At 30.2% G+C, this 23,784-nt stretch overlaps 1 protein-coding gene and 1 long non-coding RNA gene across 3 annotated transcripts; both read right to left on the bottom strand.

Annotated features, from left to right (window-relative positions):
• Nucleotides 1-5,044: 5,044 nt before the first annotated feature.
• On the bottom strand, nucleotides 5,045-6,678 carry LOC143056705 (uncharacterized). The gene is made up of 3 exons (XR_012972470.1): nucleotides 6,497-6,678; nucleotides 5,853-5,921; nucleotides 5,045-5,311 (listed from the first exon to the last, which is right to left on the bottom strand). It is a non-coding gene; the product is annotated as an uncharacterized LOC143056705 (long non-coding RNA).
• Nucleotides 6,679-13,970: 7,292 nt separating this feature from the next.
• Nucleotides 13,971-23,724, bottom strand: LOC143056642 (uncharacterized). 2 transcript variants are annotated; one of them, XM_076229802.1, is made up of 6 exons: nucleotides 23,575-23,724; nucleotides 21,094-21,295; nucleotides 19,818-20,003; nucleotides 19,011-19,151; nucleotides 17,547-17,642; nucleotides 13,971-16,464 (listed from the first exon to the last, which is right to left on the bottom strand). In XM_076229802.1, exons 2-6 carry the CDS (start codon nucleotides 21,284-21,286, stop codon nucleotides 14,813-14,815), a joined length of 2,268 nt encoding a protein of 755 aa, XP_076085917.1. In that variant the 5' UTR covers nucleotides 21,287-21,295; nucleotides 23,575-23,724; the 3' UTR covers nucleotides 13,971-14,812. The 2 variants fall into 2 exon arrangements, with proteins under 2 accessions (XP_076085917.1, XP_076085915.1); XM_076229800.1 differs by lacking the exon at nucleotides 23,575-23,724 and adding an exon at nucleotides 23,459-23,543.
• Between the last annotated feature and the right edge of the window lie 60 nt (nucleotides 23,725-23,784).

Raw genomic sequence — 23,784 nt, 5'->3', positions numbered from 1 at the left:
TTTGAATGTTCCTCTGGTATAAATTTGGCCCGCTTTTGTAGAAATTATTGCATGTATTGCACTATTGTGAACACTAAGTGATTCAAACAGTTTACACACTTTTTGTTAGTTTAATACTAATATATATATACATTAGCTTCATGTACTTGACTTTACTTTGCATAAATATGATACATTTATGTTATAGTAATTCATGTTCATGGGCTGTACAATAAATGCAATGGACACATCTGGACACAGAAAACTTTCTGAATTATAAGTACATGTAAATTTACTAGTAAATTTTAAATACTAACATGACTAAGGATTATATGTATCAACCACAGTTTTTTAAAATTACTGTGTGAGTTTGACTGAAAGTAAATGCAATTTTAATGAAAAAGACAAAGGTCGTGTAATAAGATATGTTTTTATGCAGGAAATATGTTTACAAAAAAAAGTATGACTTGAATTGTCATTTATTTTGTGTAATCTTCAATCTTTTACTTACATCATGTACATGTTATACATGTTATAGCATTATTGTTATTTTGAAGAAAAAATTACCTGTATTTTATATCAGGTGATTTTAATGATATCAACCCAGTCCAGTTCAGACTATAATCACATGGTACAATTCTCATTTACAAATTATGAATATTAATTAGCAAAAGCGCTATGGAACATTCCAGAAAGGGTTCTACAGTGATCCCAAGTCATTTGATACCAAACTACCCAAATATTTCACAAATTGACAAAAATACAGCTATGAGAAGGAACTATTTTGTTAAAATATGTAATACTTTCTTGTTTATTCTTTTGACCGGGCAAAAATTAGTGGTGCTAGTATACCTTCATAATTTTTACCTTTGGACTGCCAAGTCTCATGCTTTGACTGCAGCATTTTCATGCTTATTTGGTGGCATTTTCCCTTCACCTATCGTTTATTCCATTTTATCTTTACAATTTTGGCCAAATCTCACCCATTTGCTTTTAATACTGTACCCCTCCCCCTTTTCTCTTGATCTGACAGTTCTCGGTTCTTTACATCTCATCTACACAAACCAATTTGTTGTTTACATTGCCTCTCCTGGGATTAAAAGTGATTATTTGCTAAACATATGGATAGTAATGTAGGGCTGCGGAATTGTTACTATTGACCAGAATTAAGTGAAAAGTTGGGCCGAGTCTGCATTAGGACGAGTTGTCTAAGATTCGCCCCAAAAGCAGACACCATCTCAGTCTATCCTTACAAAATGCAAAATATCTTAAATTCTGCCCAATGTTCTTTCAATTGTTTGAAAAATCATCGTTTTGTGTTCATTGTTTTCCAACGGGTGTGAAAAGTCAAACCTTAGCAGCTGATTTCTAGGCTACCCTAAGTTTCATCTTGCTATTTTGGTAGCTGAATCTGATCAACCGCTTACGTCTAAGACAAAAAACACAACCCGTCGAAGTCTCAACTTTTTTAGAATTCGTTTTGATTTGCTATTCAAGACATATCTCTTACATTCTGAATTTTCTTGATCCATAACTTAAGTTTTATTTTTAACGGTTTTTTTTTCTTCTAAAAAGTGCAAACTATCAGCTTCTCTAAAAAGCTGGTAGAAATATTGATATTTTTAGGGGACGACCATTTGATATTCTGTAGGGGGGGGGAGGGGGGGCAGGAGGTTTTTGAAAATAAATAACTCAGCCTTGATAATCACAAAAATAAATGGTTTGTTCTGTGGTAGTTTGAAAATAAATTACCTGACTTGCAATGTATAGAAAATAAATAACGCAGCAGGTCTAATCGAAAGTATGAGATGGCACCAGATTCTTCATAAATTCATCTTTTCCCCAAAAAAAATTGGGAAACACTTCCCAAATTTTTTTAATAACAAAAGTATAAATATTATTTAAATATAATTGAAATGTCTGAAATTGGTTTCATTTAACTTGAGGTATATTGTCTCAGGAAACCTTACCTCACTTTTATTTTTACACGGTCGTAACTACATGTAGGAAATTTCAAAACCAAACGCTTGTCTCCATATCAAATTGTGTTCATGGCCTTGCAAGAAGAAAGTTCTGTTTTCCCTCAGACTTATAGCCCTGATTTTTCGGTATCAATATTTCATATTTATTTGTCTTTTGTTTATTGATTGCCCTTCTGCATTCTGTTACTGTTGCATTCTTTTCGTAATCTAGTAATTTTGTTATAAAGTTGATCATGAGTTTAAAAAAAAAAACAGCAGCCACAGACTTAACTATGTGATTCCTTTTTTGCTTTATCATGCACATTGGTCTTTTGGTGTTATCCCTAGAAACTTCAGTCTTACACTGAATGTATACATTTTGCTTTGAGACCAAAATATTGTCAACAAATTATTAAAACAAAACTTCATTTTCAGGTTATGAAAGGGTCCTCGGAACACCCAGAAAGCATGATTTTGCATCATTTATTCTAAAGCTTCTTCGGCCTTCAGTGGCTCCAAAACCCTTCAAAAAATTTTTGCCCCGCTCCGCACGGCGTACTACGTTTGCCAATACATTTAAAAGTGCTTAGTTATAACTAAACTTTAATACTAAGTATGTATGCAATACATGTGTATGCAGTTGGGAATTAAAAAGATTCATTTCTGCAGTAGGGGGTGGTTAATCTATTTAAATGGTACATGATGACTTGACTATACTATATGTATTATTTATAATAAACAAATCATTTAAAATTGTATATTTTCGAATATCAAAAATCTAGTTGTGAAAATGAATAATCAGTCCCTTGCTTTAATGAAAATGAAAAATCTTGCTTCAATAGTGCAGAAAATGAATAATCTGTCCTCTTAGTTTACAAAAATAAATAACCTATCAAAAACAAATCCTCCTGGCCCCCCAGAATATCAAATGGTCGACCCCTTAATGGCATCTTCATCTGGATCCAACAGATAAAGGGAAACTGAAACTAAGACTATGTATTAGTTCCATTGCTTCTCCAAAGATACCTTTTTTTAATAAGAGCTTTATTTTTTTTTATTGTGTGTGGGTTTTTTTTCATAAATCAACCAAATGCACTTGCTGTATATACTGCTAGACATAATAGGTTATTATACTAAGGGAGCAACAATTTAACTATATCGGGGGGGGGGGGGGGGAGTTTTTTTTTCTCAAATAGTAAAAATGTTCTTACATTATTTTTTAGTTTTTCAATGCTATCAATCAAATTGCTTTTTCAATATTCTACACTTATAAGGTATGAGTAAAATCTGGATTCACTATCAGAATAAAAAAAAAATTTAGTGTTTTTTTTTTTCTTCATCAAATTGGGGATCAGAATATTTTTTTCAGGAAAAAAACATAAAGTTACCCCATACCAGTTTAAACAAACTTCTTTTTTTTCAGAAAATGTTTTTGTCACTCGTAATCTTACTGAAAATAATGTAGAAGTGGATACAAGAGGAACTAACGCCCTACATGGTACACTGCCATTTATCCTTTCATACAGTACAGATATGTTCTTCTCTTGTAGGAGAAGGAAAAAGGGTGTCAATGCCAAGTACCTAACTGTGAAACAGTAGAAAAAAGTTAGTTGTTACAGTCTCTTGCCAAAATGTGGACAATTTCACTTATTTCAGTCGTTTTTGGACTTTGACAAGGGAAGGTTGATGCAAATGTGTTAATTTGATACAGCAGCACTTTCATGTTAACTGAAACTGTTAGTGATGTCAGTGTCTTGCTCTGAAAATATTTATTGCAAGCAAGATCAGCAAAACTGTCCAAATATTCAGATTTCTAACAAAACATATTCTATTTTTGCATACCTGAACTGACATACCCATTGGATACCTCCTTCTGTTTCAGAACTTTTTATAAACAATGGATACAGATTATAGTAATATCTACTATTTACACCATTGACATAATGGCAACCAACCTAACTGATTTGGTTTCTTAATCAGTTTTTATGTTCTTCTCTATAGTAGTCTCAGCATAGTAAAGTCCATTATTATAAGTAACCCATACTTAGGTAGGTTACCTGAATTATTAGCTTGATAATTGTTGTTTGTCTACTTCTTATTCAGAAATAAATTAGACAAGGACTTATTTCACTCATCCTGACCTTGCTCATCTTTGTTTTAATCATAACACAATGTGCTAAAAAAATAAATTTATATCATAATTAAGCTCATGTTACTCATTTGCAATCAATAGTGAGTTTGATAATTCTGAAGAAAGAAATCTATTGGAACCCCATTCAGAACAAGAGCACATATCTTGAAATTTCTTACCTGCTTTTATACAAATCGTGATTGATTGATGAAAGATGATTGTTTAATGTCCAGGGGCAAATACAATGCATATTTAGGATGAGAACATATTTAAACCTGCATTGTTCCACACCAGCAACCTGTCACACTACTAGTTTTTACTTTTTGAGACAACCAGATTTTGCTCTTAATCCTTTAAACTATGTACCTAGCAGAAAAGCATAGATATTAATTGTCAAGTCATCAGTTTGATCAGCCCAGGAATCAAGTGCACTGTACCAAAAATGTCAAAGAAGTTGATTATCATTTGATTTTATGATTTCCATGGTGATTACTTAGAGTATTTATCTGAGAAACAGATATACATACCTGTACGAAAAAATCCAGGCGTCTTTTACACAGATTCCAGGCGGATATTTTAGAGGGAATCCTTTTAAAGTCCACTTTTACACGAAGAATCTTTCTTACATGGATTCCAGGCGGGTTACGGGCGGAATAGAGCCGAAATATGCAAATTTATCCGCCTGTCTTAGGAGGAAAAATTTCCGTCTAATTAAAAGGAAAAATGTTTTTCTCAAAAATATATCCGCCTAAAGAGACGGAAAATGTATCCGCCTAAAGAGACGGAAAATATATCCGCCTAATGAAACGGAAAATATATCCGCCTTAGAATATGAAAAAAAATCCGCCTTAAGAATATGAAAAAATTCTGTCTTCAATGAAAGAATTTTTTCATTCCAAAGATTCAGGTTTTTACCACTGCCATGCCTTCTTGCGAAGAAAAACTAGGCCTTCATACAATAAAATGCAAAAAATGTTATCAAACTTGATCGAATTTATTTAAGCAACTACAAATTACTATACATGTATGTATAATTTTGACATTTTTAGTTCTTCACAATTTCTTCATTTTCAGTTATTAGTCATATTTTTAAGGGTTTTTCAGTGTTCTTTGAATATAAATTATTATCACAAGTTCCTGAATTTATTTCGTGCATAACTGATTTGCTCTGTAACAGCATCATTGATATGACCATCTTGCATGGATCTGTTGTGTTTTGTGCACCAAGCAGTAACATAACCTGAAAAAAAGAGGACATAAATTAAAATTACCATGCATTATTGGTTTAACTAAAAGGAATTTGACAAATTTCTCTATGTTATACAGGTAATTTGTGAGCTGCCTAAGTAGGTGGGGTTTTCCTTCATTTTGACATATTGACCTGAATTTACTATTTTTACCATATATCATTCAATATACATATTACAACAGAAACATCTAAAACTTGAAATTATAAGATTAAACTATGAAAAATAAGATGTTAAGCATGTTTTAAAGAGTAATTATATTTTAAGAAAAAAATCCTTGTAAAATCAAGGGCAGATAATTATAATGAATTTACTATGACCTGTTTTGGGGATTTTCTCAATAAAATAAGACCTGTGGGCTGTAACCCCTGTTTTCAATTTGCTAATTTTAAAGATATATATCATGTTTATATCAAAAAAATATTACAGATGGTTTACAACTTTTGATTTTTTTCAAATTTGTTAAAAGTCCAATATGTGCAAAAGTTACTTAAAAAGCATTCATAAGGATTTCTTTCATATAAAACTACTTACTCCAAGTCTGATTGAATGTGTCCATTCTTCAGTCCTATCAGAAAACAATTTTCTTTTGTTTCACCAGTTCTGAAATATAAAAAAAAATGTCTTATGTAACAATTAAACAAAATAATTATTACATATACTGTGCATGAAGTGTATAGGTTATTCTTTACTTTGATTAGTACATGTAGTATTGGTCTTTTATTTTACTTTAACATCATAGGCCCGCATTTACATGTACAAAATGTTTGTCTTGCCATTTTAAAAATCTTAAATTTGATCCATAATCATGATAATTGAGTACATATGTACTAAATTTTAAAAGATAACACTTTATTATTTTTTCGGAATAGATGTCTATTATATATATTTAATTATTACAGTCATACAACAGATCTCCAATTTTGCTATCAAATAATATCATATAAAAGAGATTGTCTTAAAGATATAAGTCTTGTGTCATACACAAATACCACAGTAATTATGAACATGATGTAATTATGCAAAAATTGAAATTGAATGGTCTTATATAGTTATTTTCTTGATCCTACATGGTACTTATATATATATATATGTCACAAGTTATTTGAAGGAAATAGCTGATAAGTTTCATAATATTCAAAAAGGTTGAAATACTTATATTCATAATTTCAACTTACCAGAAGATTCAATCCAAAATATATGAAAACATCAATCTTCACAAATCCAATAGTCATGTCATCAGAAGAATATATACATCTGCACTTTTTAATGTTAATAGACTACTTTGGCTCTTTTTAGTCCACAACTCTACATCCATGGTAAAATTCATATTTTGGTCAAGATAAATATTTAAGACATCTTTTCTTGTAAAATTGTCTGCAAGTTCAAATTTTGAATCTGACCTGAGTGTTGGGGTTATTTTGGGAGTTGTTTGATTCCTTGAAATGTTTCCCTAATCATTATACTATTAATTACCAAAATCTTAAATATTTGATTTATAATAATAAATAAATAATATTCACCAATTTTTATCTATTATTTTTATATTTTGGACTGTAGCAATTTAAGAGAAATGTACAAAGCAATGTGGTCTCCTTCATAAGGCCCCAACTCTTGAGTGTGTACATATCATTTCCTGTCCATTTCACAGAGGCAAATGGAAAACAGATGGGGGACCTACATAACATTTCTATCACTAACTGATAAGAAAGAGACTGCATGGAAATACTATTTGTGTATTATCATGATTATTACTTAATTAAATAGAGATACACTTAATAATTAATTGTACTTGAAAATAAATTAATTTAACCTGCAATTCCTATGTTGGAAAATTCAAAAACAAGTTATTGTTATCACTGTTAGTGAAATAAGTATATATATTCTAGTCACTTTTCATATGTTTAAATGTATATAAATAGCAACACATAACATAAAGTTATAAATTACCTAACAATGCTATCACAATTTGAATTTAATTGAATTTAATATGCCATCTTTAAGACTCTTTAAATATAAAAATATTAAATATGTTGGATTTCAGGGGGGTACAAATACTGGCTTTATGGCCCAAATAATCACCATGCATGCACTCTCTCATCAGTAATGATACATTTTCATTTGAAAAAAAAATTAAAAGAACAATTCTGCCTCAAAAGTTAGAAAAAATTTCTAAGTACAATTCCCGCCTGATAAATTTGAACAAAATCTTTTAAGTCCAATTTCCTCCTAACAAACTTGAACAAATATACTAAGTCCAGCATTCCGTCTATGATATTTCTTTTACTAAAGAAATCCTGTTAACTCAACAGGAAAGTAGTAAATATTTCGCCTAAGGTCTTTGATACTTCAGGCGGATTTTTTTCAATATTCCATGTCCGCCTTAATTCCGTCTATAAGTCTTAATTTTTAGGTGGATTCCGCCTGGGTTCCTGCTATTTTTAAGCGGAATCCTCCTAATATTCTCATACGGGTAGCAAAGAAAACTTAATGATAACCCAATGAATTATGAAAATCAGGTCAATGTCAGATGGATCCTGCAAGTTTAACTTGTACACCTAATGATCATTCAATTCTGAAAATATAATTTAACTTTTGCATATTGTTTCAAGGAAAAAGACACTCTTGGGCAGCCCCCAAGGCCCCCCTTGGATCCACCTATGTAAGTGAGAAAATCACTTGTTGAAATAAGAGTGCACTCTGAAATGTCTTGCCTGCTTTGCTGACCATAAACTTTATGTTGATAGTCCTAAATATAAAGTTTCACTACAAGTATCACTTAAACTAAACACAATCAAAGAAAATCAGACTACGGTCAGATAAACCAAGCCATATATAAATGCACACATTACATTCATTCCATACACCAAATACATTTGATTTATTGCTTATACTATACAAGAAACAGACTGTATCCTGAAAACTTCATATTGACCAATGAACCATTAACATGAGGTCAAGGTCAAATGGACCCTGCCAAACAGACATGAAAACCTTAAAATCATTCCATGCATCACATGTAGTTGACCTATTGCAAATAGAATTTAGGAAACAAATTTATTAAGGAAAACTTCAACCAATGAATCATGAACCTTAGGTCAATATCAGATGATACCTGTTAGACAGACATTTACACCTTACAGTCATTCCATACACCAAATATAGTTAATTTATTGTTATGGTTTAAGAAAAAAAAAGGCCAAAACTTAGAAAACTTAACATTGAGCAATGAACAGTGAAAGCGAGGTCAGGGTCATATAAACCTGCCAGACTGATAGGTATATAATTAAATATTACCATATACCAAATATATAGTTGACAAACAGTATAAGAAACAAGAATGTGTCCCCAGTACAGTGAGTACACGGATGTCCCACTTGCACTATCAATTTCTATGTTCAATGGACTGTGAAATTGGGGGTAAAAACTCTTAATTTGGCATTAATTTAGTTTCAATTTGTTTGGACTTCAACTTCATCAAAAACTACCTTGACCAAACATTTTAACCTAAAGCGGGACAGACGGATGCACGGATGTACAGATGAACTAACAGACGAATGGACGTACATATCAGAAAACATAATGCCTCTCTACTATCGTAGGTGGGGCATAAAAAAGACCAAACACAAAAACTTAAATTTAACCACTGAACCATGAAAATGATGTTAATGTCAAATGACACCTTCAAGTTGAACATGTATAACCTTACAATCCTAATGAATCATTCGGTATGGCAAATTTTGCAGACATAACTCAAAAAGTGTATAAACTATAGTATCTGAGATATGGAATTGACCACGAAAATTTAACCTTCAAGTTGTTAACTAATCCAATAATGAGGTCGAGATCAAGTAAAAATTGTCTGACAGACCAGAGTACCTTGCAAGGTATGCATATATATATATACCAAATATAGTTATCCTTTGACTCATTATCAGAGAGAATTTAACATTACAAAAATGTAACCTTTTTTTCAAGTAGTCACTGAACCATGAAAATGAGGTCAAGGACAATGGATATATGACAGACTGAAACTGCATAACATAAAAAGGCACCAATATGAAACATCCAGGTTTATTACCCTATGCTTTATTAGGCTCTTTGTTAAAAGCAGCCACCACCTATCCCTGTCTTTATGTCTCACTGTCTGCGACAGAAATCGCAGGCCTAGGATTGCCAAAAACTATAACCTATTTCAGCTTTAAATGAGCCATGAAAATGACCTGATCAACTACATACATATTTCATATAGAAACTTTGGAGCATAAGGATCTGTTGTATAAGATATGACAAATGCAGGTCTCCTATCTGTTGAAAGCATTGTAAATACAAATAGTAAAGTAGTCATAACCACTGAATTAACATCACTTTAACTCTTATTCTGCAAGAACATGAAGACAAATATCAAACAGGATTTAACTATTTTATATAAGTAACAAACAATCACTTCTTTCAACATAAATACGTATTATATAATATATATTTGTGTATATATTTATAAATATAATTATATAAAGTACTACTGGAAGACAATGTAAGTTAATCAATATCATATTCCAGTCATTATCTATGTTAATAAAAAATAGATCTAGATATATATACTGATTTGTTTACCTTAGATGCTAAAGTAATAAATATATTTGAAGAGAAACACATATTTTTAAGGAGGATTTTTTTGTTTTATGGTTTGGAGTAATGAAAAATATTCATGGGATTAAACATGGGATTATATATAAAAAGTTTTGATTAATCATGGAATTCAGGAATGGTTCATATTTTCAATCCACAAACTATATTTGATCTGTCAATATTATGTGGCCCTAGGATCCAAAAGGATGCTCTTACAGTTACATGTGCATGCTGCTGATGATGGAAAGATTGTTGGTAATAATTGTGTAGTAGATTAACAGCAAAACTTATACTGCCGTAACTGGGTTACATTTTAATATCATTCATTAAAACAAATCAGAACAGAAAATGTCCTTGGGCTTCCAAAATGTTCAAATTACAAATTTTCAAAAGAAAAGTAATCTACAAAAAGGCTTTGAAAATCTGGTTGAAACGCATGCTTCCAAAATGTTGTAGGTGAACCAGAATATTTTTGTAGATGGCAGTGAGATAAAAAATATTATGTTTGTGGATTACTTAAAAACTAAACTTATTTTAACAGAAATATAGAAATGTACAAGTATTTGATTCCCGAAGCTTTTATTCAACACTTTTCAAGTTAACATACAACATTCTGGAAGCAAACTTTACAAGCAATTTTGTCAAAAATCTTTTTTTCAAATGTTTTGATTGGTTTAACTGTATGCTATTTTGGAGTATCAAAGATTGCCTCCCGCCAAGACGATTTGTGTGAAAAAATAGTTTTAGCCAAAAAAATCATATACAACATTTTGGAAGCCCAGGGAGAAATGAATCCCAAAGTATTCATATAATAACAGTGTATTCATACAATAACAATGTATTCATACAATAATAATGTATTCATACAATAAAAATGTATCCATACAATAACAAGCTGTTCATAAAATAACAATGTATTCATAAAATAACAATGTATGCATAAAATAACAATGTATTCATAAAATAACAATTTATCCATACAATAACAATGTATTCATACAAATGCAATGAATTCATACAATTACAATGTATTTAAACATAACAATGTTCATACTGTTAATAACTAGGTATTCACACAATTATATATATTATTATATATTATTTATAAATTAACTGTTTACAAAATGTTGATTTTTTTTTAAAATACTAAGGCTTTTCTACCTCAGGCATAGATTACCTTAGCTGTATTTGGCAAAACATTTAGGAATTTTGGTCCTCAATGCCCTTCAACTTCGTACTTTATTTGGCCTTTTTAAATTTTTTGGATTCAAGCGTCACTGATGAGTCTTTTGTAGACGAAACGCGCGTCTGGCGTATATACAAAATTTAGTCCTGGTATCTATGATGAGGTTATTTACAGTACTAGTGTATTCATTTTGTTTCAATGAGAATTATCTTATTGAAAATATTTAAAAGTATTCATGTACTGGCATTTGTTAACAATTGATTTCCAATAAAAAAATATTAATATAAGTATTTTTTTACATTTGACATAATTGATATGTAAGCCATAAGCATGTCAAATGGATAGTCTTTATTAATTTTAGGAATAATAAAGCTTGCTACCTTTTGCAATTGAACTTTGAAAAGTTTTCAAAACCCTCATATAACTAAATAACAATGCATTTACAAGATTGGCACCTACGTGTATGTAATAATCATATGCAATAAAGAAAAAAAGAAAAAAAGCATCAATAAAAGCAATGCAAATGGTAGTTAATTTATAAAATTTCAAAAACAAAACAAAAGAACATCAATACACAGATAAAGTCATAACGTGAGACACAACAAGTAAATCAAAATAAATAATATATCACTAATAGAAGTTTTGCTGCCAGCAGCTTAGTAATAAAGACAATTATTGCACAGATTATTAATATCAATTAGTACAAATTAATAAGAATTAACAAAGATGTTTAGTACCTCTTAGATTTAGGTAAATCTTTTGTCAAACTATCATGCACTGCCAAATTTTTTAATCTATTAATTGTTACAAGCAAAGTGATTTTTCTGTTATTTTGCTACTTTAATAAATGAACAGAGTTCCAATGTCTCCTGTGTTGCACATTTTTTATATTTCCTAGGGGATTAACTCTTTTCGATAAAATGCTTCACAAAGTGCAGCTGGATACGACCACAGAAGTGAAAATGGTTATAGGATTTGAATTTATATTCAATTGAAGATTTCTTGAATTGCTTTTGTGCAATACACTGTGCTGTTGCGCAATACTTAGTAAATCTGTTTTCAGACTATATCCAACAAGGCCATTTTCCATAAATTTAATATTCCCAAGGGGAATAACTCTATCAAAAAAAAGTCTATCGCCCACCATTAATATAAAATTGTCCAAGACATTCCTGATTTTAACCAATAGTATAAGTTTTTTCACCGCACTAGGTATAGAAATAAACAAAAAGAATTCTTATACAAAAATACAAACATTTGTTGAAAACAAAGTGCATTCCCCATTAAGTTAATTATAAACAGCAATTTTATTCTTTGAATAAGATGTGTTATTTAATTTTAAATTTACTATGTTTTATATATATAGATATTAATATATGTCAAATTATATTCTAAGCATTAAAAAACAAAACTTGTTTATAGTACAAAATGTACATGTATGGTCAAAAATGTATATGGTCATGGTGAAATATGTCATGGTAAAAATACATGCCATATACTTAAATAGTACAAGTAATATTTTCTTACCAGTCATTACGTCAATAAATAAATGTATTTATAGTATTAATTGTTCTACATTAGTTTCAATATTAACTGAAAATTACATGATTATAACATAATAATTTACTCTTAACTTTTTGTCACAACCTTGAATGTAAATATCAATCATCCATATATATTTTATCCTTGAACAATAAACAATATATTCCATTTATATGTCATGAAATGCGTATATAATCTTATATAAAATATTATTAATTAACTACACTGTTATTGGACTTAATATGATGAAAACTGCCAATGCAATATAAGGTGTCAAATCGGCCAATACAAAATAACTCGGCCAATACAAAATAACTCGGCCAATATGGATTTTTTCTGTATTGGCCGAGTTGACACAAATACAGGATTTCGAAACGTCTCTTGTTTTTATATCGAAAGTCACGATAAACACAAACTGAAAGTAAAGTTGTTTGGAAGACGCAGTTTTCATTTAGTCATCATAAACATGCTGTAAAGTTCAGTATGGCATATATTTCAGGCTAAAGACGGTCACATTAATTTAAAAAGCATTTTGAAAGCAAACGATGGAATTATTTCAGGTTTGGGGAACGAGTAGATTGTCACAAAGTTCATTTCTTGACAACCTCAGTCCTGTTTACTTTCGCTTTTTTAGGTTAACTGTCATTTATTTTAAAACCCGAACCAGGCATATGCATTCTGTAGTTATGCAAATCTTTCTTTGGTAATTTGGTATCAATATCAACTCTTACATTATTTTTTTAAATATATTCAATTTGTTTCTGCATAACACATGTAATGCCATGGCAGTACCTTTCCAATTACTATTTATGCGTTGCGTCTAATTTAAAATTGTAACACTTTATAGTGACTGGAAAGGGTAGAAAAATTAATCAGATGAGAAAATGCTGAAGACACCTGGAAACAGTACTAGTTCATTATATATATATATATTGCATCTAATAAAAAAAACCTGAGATTTGGATAGTTTCACTTCAAGATAAAAATCTTGTGAAATGAAATAAAAAAAAATATTGTAACACTGTAGTTAATTAATAAAGATACTATTACGTGTATTTCTGTATTGGCCTTGTTATTGGTCTTCTAATGTCTACTTTTAATCCAAAAAAAAAAAATTAAAATCAATTCAATTCAATCTACATTAGAGCATGCCCAATATAACTTATGAATTTGAGTGGTACATGTATCTACATGTATGGCAAATATTCCCTGAGATAAACATACATGTATATAACAAAAATTTTCCATAAATTTGCATAAATATTTATAATTAGCAGCTATTATTCCCATGCAAAAATTATAAATAGCTAACACATTTATATAAAACTAATTGGAGTTTAAAAACTTTGTAAAAAAAATAATCTTGAGTACTCATAATATCCCATTAAAAGGTGTTAATACTATAAGGGCTATTCATTAAATGATTAAAATAAACATGGGGTTAAAAAAGGACATGTAAAAGTCACTAAAATCCTTCCACAACCTATACATTACATTCATCAACATACTTTATTTATTTAAAAGGCTCAAGGGAACAAACATTTCAGAAAAAAATTTAAACTTAATAGTACACTATTGATTCTTACTTTTTGATATGATACAAAGATCAACAAAAAAAAAATGATTTGTTTTGGCCCAAGATGACTGTCAAAATGTTTATATCATTGAAAAAGCTCCAAATTATCTCCCTTTGGTGCAAAAATGTCATTTTTTTTTGCATTAAAATTGAAATATCTTTTTTAACTAGTCAGTGACCTATATTTTTTATTATTATTTTCAAATAAGCTGTACTAAACAATTAAAAAATTTAGGCGATTTTTTTAATTTGGTTCTTTTTTATTTCAATATTACCTATATTTCTATTGTTCAATAGAAAAAAGGACCTTAACAAAAAAGTATGCTTCTTTGGAAGGCAGATTATTAGCTTAAATGAATGGTGACCCAGTCTTTTTATTTTATTTTAAGTATATAATAACTTTAGTTCATTTATAGAAAAAAAAATTAAGAAAACCTATATTTAAAAATAAATCAGTTTATACAAGCTATTCCCCTTAAATTCATGCATAATGATTGAAAAACTCCAAAAGAATAAAAGTTTACATGATTTGGAAAATACAATTCTTGAAGCACCAAGAATTTACACTTCTGTAATCAAATCATTATTTTTAGACACAATGTAAGGGTGATGAATTTCTTCTATACTGGCCTCGTCAAAACTATCATAATTTTCATCAATGAAAACTTGCATAGGAATAGATTGTTTTGTTGAAAAATCTAGTTTTGGAGATGGCGTTATGGAATCTATGTCTTCTAAGTCAATGATAAATGAATCTGAATCTTGAATCTCTATCGTTGTACTTTCACTTCTCTCAATATTTGTTTTTGGCAAGTGAACATCAGCAGTTACTGTTATTTGAGAATTTGATATATTTTGGTTTGATTTATTGTCAACTCCCATTTCAATTGTTATGTTTCTTGGTGTAACAAATTCCTGAGATATCCTATTTTCATTCCGACCATTTTCAGCATCAGTAATTATGATCTGTGGAACAGCTTTTCCGGGTATTGGTTTGTCTTTTCGTTTTGCACTCTTACGGTGACTTTTCTGTTGACCTTTGGTCATTTCACTTTTCTGGTTTTTAATACCCATGGTTGTATCCATGGGTAGATAAATAGGTTGAGCTCCATCAGAAGTTGGCGATGAGTCATTTATAGCAATTTCAACTGGTTCTAAGTCTAAATCGTAATAATCCCAAGTTGGAGTTTCAGGTCGAGAACTCTGACCTTCATCCTTTTCTTTAGCTTTAACAGGCTCTTTAATGTTGACCTTTTTATTTGGCATATTAATCTTAGTCTCTAGTATGTCTTGTTCTGATTCTTTAATATTTTGATATTTCCAATCTTCCACAAACCGTGGAGATAGCCGTTCATCAAGTTCTATACTATGTTGCTGTGAGCTAGCTATATTTTGTACTTCAGTTTTCTTTTTTGGTAAAAGTTTAGATTTCAAAACTGAGGCAAAGGCAGATTTTTTCTCAACCTCCTTTTCATCTCCATAATCTGTGATATCAACAACTCTAGACAGGAGCTCTCCCTCTCCTGATTGTACATCCTCTGCGATGTCAAAATTTAAATCAGTCAACCCAGGGATTTTTGTAAGGAGTTGTTTCTCAATTTCTTTTTGCTTTTTCTGTTCATTTGAAACATAGTCTTGTATTTCTGACATCTCCAGTTTTACAGGTGACAATTCTGATTCAATTTCCAAGTTAACTTCATGCATGTCAGGATTGCTAGCTGCTCGACTAGAACAATCTGACATGGCATCAGACAGATTTCTAACATCAGGATTGCTATAAAACACTTTCTTAGAATTAGTTATTTTTAACTCTGAAGCACAGTAAACTTTCATATTGGCAGGTATTGTATGATTCATGCAAGGAATTAGTGGATATTTCTCTCGAACCATCTTTTTGACTGCATCTTTTAACTTCATATGAAACATGCCAATAAGAAAACTTCGTTTTGAATATTTTTGCGTCAAACACAATTCAATTTGAACACTTCGCTCCTTAATCATGTCTTTAGCTATACAATCATATTCTAGTGGTTTTGTGAACTTGAACGTGGACGGTGAATATACATGCTGTACACTAAGATGTGAACTTTTTGTCTTTACATGAGCCTCTGTTGAATCGACCCTCACTTCCTCTGTTTTTCTTTTAGAATCTTTCTTCTTATCAGGCATGAGGTAGGATTTGATAAACAGAGAGTGAATCATTGATGTATTGGCTAAAAGACAAACAAAAAATATGAAAATGAAATTAATAATATACATGTTTAAATATAAGAATCTACAGAAATATTGTCCAAATATCTAGTAAAATAAATGTAAGGTAGCTTTAATATATAATTCCTCCAAGTTAGAGAACAAATCTGTTATAGTGCTACCTTAGCTTGTGGGAATGTTTTGGTGCTCTGATTGGTGGAATATAATTTTATGTTAATTCTTTAGATGTTTTGATTGGTGGAATGTCAATAGTTAGGAATTTTTATAAGCCAAGAGTTCAGGACATAATTTTTGAGGATGTTGAGACTAAACAATGTAATTTATTAGGACAAAAACATGCTTAAGAAATGGCGTATTGCTTAATGAAACTGATTACACACTGCATTTATATGAGTAAGTAGGTGTGGAGGTCAGTCCTCCTAGTTCATATATCAATCTTTTTACATACAACAGCAATGGTAATTATATATTTTCCCTGTAACTATAACCTATATATGTAGCTTTCAAAAACAAAATAGTAATGTGAATATTTGGATTTTTGTTAAATCATTGTTTTTTGTGAGCAGAATATGTCAATATTAAAAACTACAAAGGAATCACAAGTTGGAAATCAGATATAACTTTGTGGGAATGTAATGTTTTACTGCTACTCAACTATAATTTTAGGCTTTTAAAGAAAAAATATGGAAATGATATCTGGGAAATAAATGAAGAAATTGTGAATAAAAACTAAAATAGCTCATAGTTTGTAACCATATATATTAAGAAAGTGTTACTTCAAAATCTCACCGAAATAGGGAAGACAACACTACATATAAAAAACCCAGATAGGATGAGAATTTAATTGAAAGCAAAAAATGTAATAATTGATCTCATTAATTAGGCTGAAATCATATTACATCTTCAATGATTTATAATTGGTGAGCTACACATCAAAGTCACAAGTTAATAACAAAATGATGAATTATTAAAAGTCTTTTGTATTCCCTGCTTATTGTTAACCCTGTCAGGACTAACTGCCTTTTTTTTTTGTTCTTTTCAAATTCTTATATTTTTTTCTCTATATAGGTTATGCTTAACTTACTTGGAGGTAACAGAAGATCTGTAATTTGCCATACTCTGATCCTCAAAGAACTTTTCTTTGAGTTGTATTCAAACGTCAGGTGGATATATCCTATGGCTGTCAAAAACAATTCTATCGTTAAAACTCAGTATGTGTGAAAACCTAATTTATTAAAGAATTGTACCTTGCATCACAAGGTATATAATACTGTGGATTCATTATTATTTGTTGGATACCAATTTACATGGCTTTAATGGGTGAACCACAAAATTAAATGTTCAACAAATAACAAATTCTAATAGGCTTGTATACAGACTTCAGCAAAACCACAAAAAAATAAATACCCATGAACCTGCAAGTTTTCTTTAATCAACGAAAAATTGGTATTCACGAAAATAAATATATCCACAGTAACCTTTAGCAATCATCCAAAAAAATATAAATATTTGGAACTTTATTTATATGAAATTATAACAAATGAATGGTTGTCTTCTAATTGTTTAATAAAGACCCCATCAAAATCTTGAAAGTTTATGGTAAGATCAAATGTTTTTGTATGTCATATAAATTCCTTCTATGCATGCATTTTCAATGTAAATTGTGACATCACAATGCATTCTTAAATGGTATGAAAACCCATGAGGCAAGTTTATAAGTTCTATCCTAAATAACCTAAGCTTTAAACAAATTGTGGAATAACTAGATAAAATATTTTGATTGAACATACAAACTTATAAATAAAATTAATGATGAAGAGCATTTTTTATTTACATGTACAAAAAATAAAGATTTGAGATTTGAATTTTTGCAGAAAGTTAGAAATATTTATTCCAATATAGATAATATGGATAATTTGGATAAATTGGTTTTATGTCTTTCTTGTCCGTCAATTATGCAGTATGCTGCTTCATTTGTTAAAAAGTCATGGTCACTGAGGAGGGTGGACTCAACAACTGCATGATAGATACATATATGTATATAATGTTTTGTTCTTTTGTTGGTTTTTTCCTGTATGATGTATTGTAAAACTATTATGTTGATTTATGTATGCCTTCAACTCATATGGGTAAAAATTTGCAATATATTCAATAAATTATTTAAAAATTAAATAATTGACTAATACTTATTATTGCGAAAAATGCAACTGGTTTATAATCGCAAATTATTTAAACTCACATTTTGAAATTTTTTATAAGATAAGATAAGATATATTTTATTTCCAATTAAGGGCCCACAAGGGGCATATAGAGAATACAAGTATATATTTTTATATGAGTTAAACAGGATTTTTCTCATTATTGCAATGATGAAAATCACATAATAATTTAATCTGACAAAACCCCAATAATAAATATACACAATAATTTCTGAATTTTACAGTATATAATTCTTTCAAACCATTTGGCTTAAACTTATATGTCAGGTAAGATAACTCTGTCTTAGTCCATAAGCTAACCAAAGGTCATTGTAAAATATAATAAGTACCTGGTGGTTTTTCTCCATCTGTAAATACACTGAGGTCAGTACTACTGGATATTGAAAGGTCAAGGTCACCGTCTATATCTTTCTTTACTGTGGTTATTTTCTTGGCATCTTCCAGAGATAACTTCATTAAGTCTTTAGCTCCTGATAATAAATACAATTAAGATGAGAATTTTTTTTTTTAAATATGTCATGCAATACTGTGGATTCATTATTATTGGTTGTATACCATTTTTGGTTGGTTTTCGTGTGTATAAGAAAACCACGAATTTAAATGTTCCACAAATTAAAAGTTTCTATGGGAATGTATGCAAACTATGTTAGAAGCACGAAATCAAATATCCATGAAAAAAAAAGTTTTCGTCAGTTAACGAAAATTGTCACCCACGAATATAAATGAATCCATAGTTACTTTTTTCCATAAAATAAAGAAAAAGCTTTTGGGGTGAATACTTCTCTTCCAGCAAAGAGCTGTGAAGTCTATTATATTATCACTACAGTATCCTTGGACAAACTGATATTATCTCCCCTTATTTTTAGATTAAATACCTTCCTATCCTTTAAGAAACAAGTCAAAGAAACCTTATCTTAAATGATAAACAGATTTCTATAAAAGTATATAATCTTAACCAAAAAATATGTCTTTCAAACTTCTGTTACATAAATTTTATCATTTAAAATGTAATGTTTTTCTACAGAACTTATGTAATGATTGTAGAAGATCTAAGCATTGTCCCTTTGCTATATCCAGACATGAAGTACCATTGTAATTAGATATATTGTAATCTCCTCCCCCCTCAAAGAACTTACGTAATGATTGTAGAAGATCTAAGCATTGTCCCTTTGCTATATCTAGACATGATGTACCATTGTTATTAGTTATATTGTAATCTCCTCCCCCCTCCAGCAACAACTGTAAACATTCCACATGGTCTTCTTTGGCTGCATAATGTAGAGATGTATAGCCCTGTAGGAAATCTTTTCTGTCAGGATCTCCTAAAATGAAGAATAAGATGAGGTTATAAAATAACATATAATGTCTTATTCATTCAGTACTAATTTTGCAGGTTATTATTTGCATATGTCTTTTTCTAATTTCATTTGTCTGGTAGTGCCAAGTGGTATTATTCTTTTTAGAGGCAATTATCATAGCACTCGCCTCATTCTTCAAGAACCTTGTCCCAACACTGGAGCATGTAGTCCAGAATTGTCATGGTTGTCATTTCATCTTCTTATTGTTATATTTAAAACTAGATGTGTCAAAGCGACACGAATGGCCCTGTCTCAAAAAGTTGAAAAATCTGCAATTCTAATAAAACATGTGGACACAAACATGATGGTAGTCTCACATATGGATGCGTATAGAAAATAAGTAAGTATAACTGTGATTTTCAACAATTTTCAAAGTTGTAAAGCCTTAATTTTGGCTAAAATGACCAGAGCGAAACGAAACTTAAACTTGATCTGTAACTTATGCTGGTTAACTCACATACCAAAAATCAGCCCAATATGTGAAAGCATTTAGGAAAAAAGTCTGTATAACTGTGATTTTCAACAATTTATCAAAGTCCATAGCCCGTAATTTCAGCAAAAATGAGCCGAGTAGAACAAAACTTAAACTTGATATGTAACTCATGCTGGTTAACTCACATGCCAAAAATCAACCCAATATCTGAAAGCGTTTACAAAAAAAGTCTGTATAACTGTGATTTTCAACAATTTATCAAAGCCCAAAGCCCGTAATTTCGGCAAAAATTAGCGTAGCGGAACGAAACTTAAATTTGATCTGTAACTCATCATGGTTAACATACATACCAAAAATAAGCCCAATATCTGAAGGCGTTTAGAAAAAAACTCAGTATAATGGTTTGTTGCAGAATGACAGAATGATGGAATTAAGGAATTTGGGAATTACGGAATTTCTGACAAGGGTAAAACTATATGGCACCAACAACTTTGTTGCGGGGCCATAAAAAAATATCCTTACAGGTTAAGTATGGCATGACCTTAAATTACAAATACTGCAATGCAAAGATGTCTAGTCATAAAATTAATTCAGCAGCAATCTGTCAACATCTATTCTAACCTTTATTCTTAAGCAGACATTTTAGAATATCCACCTCTCCATTATGTGCAGCTTCATGTAAAGCACTCCACTGATACAGACCAATCAAGTTTGGGTCATAACCTTGCTGTAATGCTACTTTAACTTCATCTAGATCTCCAAAACGTACAGCTTCATGGAGGCTTGTATCAAATGTTCCTTCTAAACTACCCATAGCACCATTCTGAAAAACAGAAGAAAAGAAAAGGGTTATATATCGGTTTTGATTTCACTCTCAACAATCCAACTTAAAGCAAAACTTTGTATACCTACCTAATACATTTTAAATAATTTGTTGAAATCTTTCACTACAAATAAAATGTAAATTTTTCTTTAATATTATCCACAATTTGAAGCTACAATTAATCCAAAAACGATTAATTTAACATAAAATATAATTCTGAAACATTTCACTTAACTGTACACTTACCATTATTCTGAACATTTTTTAAGCCATTTTTTGTTATTGTCTGGATTATAAAATTTTTCAGATGTCTTGAAATAAGTGAATCCATTCATAACATGAAATATTTGTTTGTATCAAATTGAGTTAAACCTCAACTTTTCTTTTGGCTTCCTAGAAGGTCAATGACAGACAAAAAAAAAAATCAAAAATCAAATACATCACGGAGTATCTGAAAAGATTGTTTTAATTGTCATCTATTCAAGCTTGAATACTACATATACAATAGTTTTTAGTTTTTTTAAGAAACAATTTTTAGCTATAGACACTAGACATGCTATCAAAAGTTATAAAATATGGGCAATGTAAAGAAAATAGTGTTTATGTATATAAAAAATATATAATGTCACTGTATCTTAATTGCATCTATTTGGCAAAATTAGCAACAGAAAGCTAAGTAAGACATGTTTTCTTAGAGACTAAACAATTTGTATTTTTATTATTTCACATTATGTAAGTCTTTCAACAAAAATAAATATATATTCAAATATGCACAAAACGTTCACAGTATACATCAACATATGAAATATCATTGGAAAAGGTAAAATATAAAAAAGAAGATGTGGTATGATTGCCAATGAGACAACTGTTCACAAGAGACCAAAATGACACAGACATTAACAACTATAGGTCACCGTATGGCCTTAAACAATGAGCAAAACCCATACTGCATATTCAGCTATGTATAAAAGACCCTGATATGACAATGTAAAACAATTCAAACGAGAAAACTAACGGCCTTAATTATATAAAAACAAAAGCAAATTAAACAAATATGTAACACATAAACAAACCACTGAATAACTGGCTCCTGACTTGGGACAATGTACGTACAAACGTACCAGAAACATCACATGACATCGCCATGTCTTTAAAAAAATGAGAAAATAAAATATGTTATAAGTCTATATGGCAAATCCAGCATCACGCTAGGACTCCATTAGGACCCAATATGTTACATGGACACTATTTTCTTCCAATTGCACATATTTTGTTGGTTTCTTTAAAATATAACGTGAGGATACCCAAATTGCACCTATTTTGACAGTTTTTTCACCTACGTTTTTTTATGATAAAGACAATAATGTTCATTCTGTGCTTATTTTGTAGCCGTATCCTTCTTTATTATATAGGTATACCAATTCGATTTTTAATCCATATGGAATCATAGAAAAATTGGTCTAAACTGACCTCCAAACCACCAATGATTCTGAAATGAGGAGTACCCAAATTGCATCTATGCTTAAATTCGCATCGTCAAAAGTCGAATAACAGCGTTTGTTTAATTTCTTCAAATATTTTGAACAATTGGATATAAGTCCATGCTTACTCTTCATTTTTTTTTAAATGGGTACTTGTAACATATTGTATTTGATCATTTTAAAAAGATGACGTTTTGATGACGTCGCATGGCGACGTTTCAGTACATTTTGCTTTTTCAGTAAACACTTCATCTATTGATAAATACTGTGAACGTTTTGTGCATATCTAAATATTTTCACCTATGTTGAAAGATGTGAATAGTACCAAATCATAAAAATACAAATTGTGTAGTCTCTAGGAAATCTTGTAAGATGTCCGCTGCTATTTTTGCTAAATAGGTGCAATTTGGGTACCGTTACATTAACAAAAATAAAATAGAAATCCTAACCCAACCCAACATTTTTGCAAAAAGTGTCCAATTTAACAATAACTTTGTTAATATTGTTACATTTCAACGTAACCCTAGCCAGTGCCTATATTATAACTTTTGATAGAACGACTAGTGAGTAATTGCTAATTTTAAAATGCCTGTGTTCCAGCCAAATTGGATATGTAATTACTGAATTATGTCATATGCAAAATTCAATTGTTGGGAACCATAAACGTAAAGGAGCAGCATACCATTATTGTTGACCTGTAACAGTTTGTTGTTTGGCAACATGCCAAAATAAAGAAGTCAATAAAGAATAGCATGTCTTGTTGTATACAAATCATCGTTCATCTTAAAGTCTGCCTACCTAGTGAAGGTTAACGTTTTACAATTTACTCATAATTGAAATATGTCTGTTTCTTGAAGGTCTCAAACGTCTAATGCAAGCATGTGCTAAATGAGGTTTGTTTTCGTTTCCATCGACGCCTTCCAATTTTTGAACTTCCGGTTGGAAATTATTCGGGAACTTTCTGATTTTATCCAATTAAATTGAGTAAAACGAAGAGAAGCACTTAAG

This window comes from Mytilus galloprovincialis, chromosome 13 (assembly GCF_965363235.1).
Source record: "Mytilus galloprovincialis chromosome 13, xbMytGall1.hap1.1, whole genome shotgun sequence".
Classification (NCBI taxonomy): domain Eukaryota; kingdom Metazoa; phylum Mollusca; class Bivalvia; order Mytilida; family Mytilidae; genus Mytilus; species Mytilus galloprovincialis.
The sequence above is the reverse complement of the archived record's forward strand: the minus strand, read 5'-3'. Positions and strand labels throughout refer to the sequence as shown.

What these genes read in the sequence shown, in the direction of transcription:
- LOC143056642 (XM_076229800.1), bottom strand. Translation starts at nt 23,530, where the DNA reads ATGCTATTCTTTATTGACTTCTTTATTTTGGCATGTTGCCAAACAACA. An exon ending in ATGTCTGCTTAAGAATAAAG is followed by an intron (nt 20,004 to 21,093) that starts GTTAGAATAGAT and finishes TCTTCATTTTAG; the next exon opens with GAGATCCTGACAGAAAAGAT. An exon ending in AGATCTTCTACAATCATTAC is followed by an intron (nt 19,152 to 19,817) that starts GTAAGTTCTTTG and finishes ATTTATTATCAG; the next exon opens with GAGCTAAAGACTTAATGAAG.